General features: G+C 49.9%; 1 protein-coding gene across 1 annotated transcript; it reads right to left on the bottom strand.

The window, feature by feature from the left end:
- Window positions 1-233: 233 nt before the first annotated feature.
- On the bottom strand, window positions 234-982 carry SF3B5 (splicing factor 3b subunit 5). Its single transcript, XM_010362528.2, has one exon. The coding sequence runs from the start codon at window positions 849-851 to the stop codon at window positions 591-593; it is 261 nt and encodes an 86-aa protein (XP_010360830.1). The 5' UTR covers window positions 852-982; the 3' UTR covers window positions 234-590.
- Window positions 983-3,983: the final 3,001 nt, after the last annotated feature.

Genomic DNA, 3,983 nt, shown 5'->3' with positions numbered 1-3,983 from the left:
ACGGGAGAAAAAGAAGATGGGATACAATAACCACAAGCTTCAATACTGAAGGCATCGTGGGCCTGAAAATAACGCTCTTGGGAGATGTGGCAGTCGGGGAATTAATTATAAAGGTAGACAGGCGGATTTAAGTACCTCACCATGGACACTGGCATGCACTCCCTCCCCAAACCCATTTCCCACTCGGCTCTTTCCGGAGCCCTCCACCCTAACACAGGAAGTTCACACCAAGAGACTGAACGATTTCTAAACTTTATGGAAAAAGCCAATGACAATCAATTAGCCAAAAATGAGACGCCAAATCCCATCTCATTCCAGCGCCAAGCCCTCTTCTCAAACGCTTGCCGGCTCTAGGCCCTCTTCACCAGCACAGTTCTCAGGGGTTCTGCTGGTCTCCCAGTGCTATTCCAAAGGGTTCACATGAAGGCAGGTCAGGCGGGACTCTCCGGGCAAGCACTTCTGTACGCGGAAAGCACCAGACGCAGGAGCCATGGAGAGCCGGTCCTTTGGAGGCAGAAAGAGTCGAAGGGATTGGCAAACCTGAGGAACACTGGGAGAGGTGCCCCGCACAGTGGTGGTAAGGCAGAGTCTCAGTTCTCCTCGGGCTTGTCGGCTGGCGGTCCACAAGGCTGAAGCATCTTCTCCATCAAGTTGAAGCGGACTCGCGCTTTGCTCTCATTCTCCGCAATGGCGAAGTAGTTGAGAAGGTCGAAGTGGCCCATGTAGGAGCAGTACGAGTCGCGGTGTTGGTTCACCAGCCACTCCCACTTGGTGGTGTCGGCGTGGCCTGTGCCGATGTACTTGGACTGCAGGTGCTCCAGCTGGCTGTGGATGGTGTAGCGGTCCGTCATCTCGCCGCTTTCCCCTTAGCTCCCAGGACAGAGGACGCAGACGACAAGTCGCCGCTCTGGCGTTTCACGCGGGAGTGAGGCCACCGTGCGGAAGCTCCAGGCCGCGCCGTCGCAGAAGAATGGCGTCACGACGACTAAGCGTAAGTCTCGCTCATAGGGCTCAGAGGCGGAAGCGGAAGCACATTCTGTCACGGAATTGGAGTTGCGAGGCGACGCCACAAGTGTGTCGCCCCTGTAGAGAGCCCCGCCCCATCAGAGAGCGTTGCATGATGGTCCACTTGGTGGCTATGGGAAGCCCTTTTCCAACAGGGAGCGTTGCATGCTGGGACTTGTGGTCTTGGGAGTTCGTGCTCGTAGGCTTCTGGGTCTCCTGGTCTCGTTTTGTTGTTTGAGAGGGAGTCTCGCACTGTAGCCGGGGCTGCAGTGCAATGGCGCGATCTCGACTCACTGCAGCTTATGCCTCCCGGGTTCACGCGGTTCTCCTGCCTCAGCCTCTCCAGTAGCTGGGATTACAAGCGCACACCACCACGCCTGGCCAATTTTCTTTTTGTATTTTTAGTAGAGACGGGGTTTCACTGTCTTTGCCTGGCTGGTCTCGAACTCCTGACCTCGTGATCCTCCCTCCTCGGACTTCCAAAATACTGGGATTACAGGCGTGAGCCACAGCACCAGGCCCCTGGTCGCATTTTAAAAGCAATCTGGGGACCTAGTGGAGGGTGATGTCTGGGAGGTGGGGAGCATCCGTGGCTGGCTTGGGGCTGATAGGAAATGGGAAACCCAAGTAGGACTGGACTACAAGCAGCCCAGAAAATAAACTCTTGGTGTTTTTCAGAGCTATCATGGCAGCACAGCCATCCCTTCACAACCAGGGATGAGTTACCCAGAAGTCAGCAGGCACAAGTTCTGGTTCCAGCTATGTCTCTTAGGAGTCTGTGGCATAAAAGAGTTATTTCAGCTCTAACCAGGGTGCTTGGTGAGCAAGTACAGCACCAATTCCCACACATGTGGGCTTCCATCTCAAGCTCCTCCTTCCTCTCTAGCCACTTATTTTGATATCCTCCCTCCAAGGCCTACTTGGCCCTTCCATTCAGTGGGTTTTGTGGATTCAACCTACCCGATTGAAAATATTTGGGGAAAAAGTCAATGTGTACTGAAGTGTAGACTTTTTAAGGTTATTATTCCCTAAACAATACAGTATAACAACTAACTACATAGCATTTACATTGTATTAGGTATTGTTAAATAATCTGGAGACAAACTATACAGGTGAATGTGCGTATGAGCAAATACAAGCCATTTTATATCAGGGACTTGAGCATCCTCTAGTTTTGGTATCCATGGGAGTCCTGGAACAAATCACTCACGGATACTGAGGGACAACTGTACTTCTCCATGTTACCTGTTGTGCCCGTCCCCATTTTCTTGTACAAGCTGTTCCCTCTACGTGGAATGTCTGTTCCCTTGGCGAACACATCTCCTGAAAAGGCAGCTCAAATGCATCTCCTTAGAGTTTTCTCTGGCTGCTCCAGACAGATGTAAACTCTCCTTCCTCTTTGCAGGTTATACATCTCTTCCTTGTTATTGCTTTATATCCTACTGTTTGGTTTAATAACTTCCTTACATGGGTAGAAGCTACTTGAAAAAAAATCCAAAATAAATTTGATAAATGGTTAAATAACTCTATTACAACGGAAGAGAAGGAAAACTTTACTAGGAGAGAGATAACTTGAAAATTATTTTATTCTGCTGTTTAAACTTTGTTGGGTCAGGTTCCAAGATGGCCGAATAGGAACAGCTCCAGGCTACAGCTCCCAGCGTCAATGACACAGAAGACGGGTGATTTCTGCATTTCCAACTGAGGTACTGGGTTCATCTCACTGGGGCGTGTCGGACAGTGGGTGCAGGACAATGGATGTAGCCCACCGAGAGAGAGCTGAAGCAGGGCGAGGAATTGCCTCACCGGGGAAGCATAAGGGCTTTCCTAGCCAAGGGAAACCATGACACATAGCACCTGGAAAATCGGGTCACTCCCACCCTAATACTGCACTTTTCCAAGGGTCTTAGCAAATGGCACATCAGGAGAGTATATCCTATGCCTGGCTTGGAGGGTCACACACTGGAGTCTCTCTCATTGCTAGCACAGCAGTCTGAGATCTAACGGCAAGGTGGCAGTGAGGCTGGGGGAGGGGCACCTGCCATTGCTGAGGCTTGAGTAGGTAAACAAAGCAGCCAGGAAGCTTGAACTGGGTGAAGCCCACTGCAGCTCAAGGAGGCCTGCCTGCCTCTGTAGACTCCACCTCTGGGGTCAGGGCATAGCCAAACAAAAGGCAATAGAAACCTCTGCAGATTTAAATGTCCCTGTCTCACAGCTTTGGAAAGAGTAGTGGTTCTCCCAGCACAGACTTTGAGATCTGAGAACAGACAGACTGCCTCCTCAAGTGGCTCCCTGACCCCCGAGTAGCATAACTCGGAGGTACCCCCCAGTAGGGGCAGATTGACACCTCACACGGCCAGTTACCCCTCTGGGATGAAGCTTCCAGAGGAACGATCAGGCAGCAACATTTGCTGTTCAGCAATATTCACTCTTCTGCAGCTTCTGCTGCTGATACCCAGGCAAACAGGGCCTGGAGTGGACCTCCAGCAAACTCCAACAGACCTGCAGCTGAGGGTCCTGACTGTTAGAAGAAAAACTAACAAACAGAAAGGACATTCACACCAAAATCCCATCTGTACGTCACCATCATCAAAGACCAAAAGTAGATAAAACCACGCAGATGGGGGAAAAACAGAGCAGAAGAACTGAAAATTCAAAAAATCAGAGCGCCTCTCCCCCTCCAAAGGAATGCAGCTCCTTGCCAGCAACAGAAAAAAGCTGGACAGAGAATGACTTTGACAAGTTGAGAGAAGAAGGTTTCAGATGATCAAACTTCTCTAAGCTAAAGGAGGAAGTTTGAACCCATTGCAAAGAAGCTAAAAACCTTGAAAAAAGATTAGATGAATGGCTAACTAGAATAACCAATGTAAAGAAGTCCTTAAATGACCTGATAGAGCTGAAAACCATGGCATGAGAACCATATGACAAATTCACAAGCTTCAGTAACCAATTCGATCAACTGGAAGAAAGGGTCTTCA

This window comes from Rhinopithecus roxellana, chromosome 4 (genome assembly GCF_007565055.1).
Source record: "Rhinopithecus roxellana isolate Shanxi Qingling chromosome 4, ASM756505v1, whole genome shotgun sequence".
NCBI classification, from domain to species: Eukaryota; Metazoa; Chordata; class Mammalia; order Primates; family Cercopithecidae; genus Rhinopithecus; species Rhinopithecus roxellana.
The sequence above is the reverse complement of the archived record's forward strand: the minus strand, read 5'-3'. Positions and strand labels throughout refer to the sequence as shown.

What these genes read in the sequence shown, in the direction of transcription:
- SF3B5 (XM_010362528.2), bottom strand. Translation starts at nt 851, where the DNA reads ATGACGGACCGCTACACCATCCACAGCCAGCTGGAGCACCTGCAGTCC.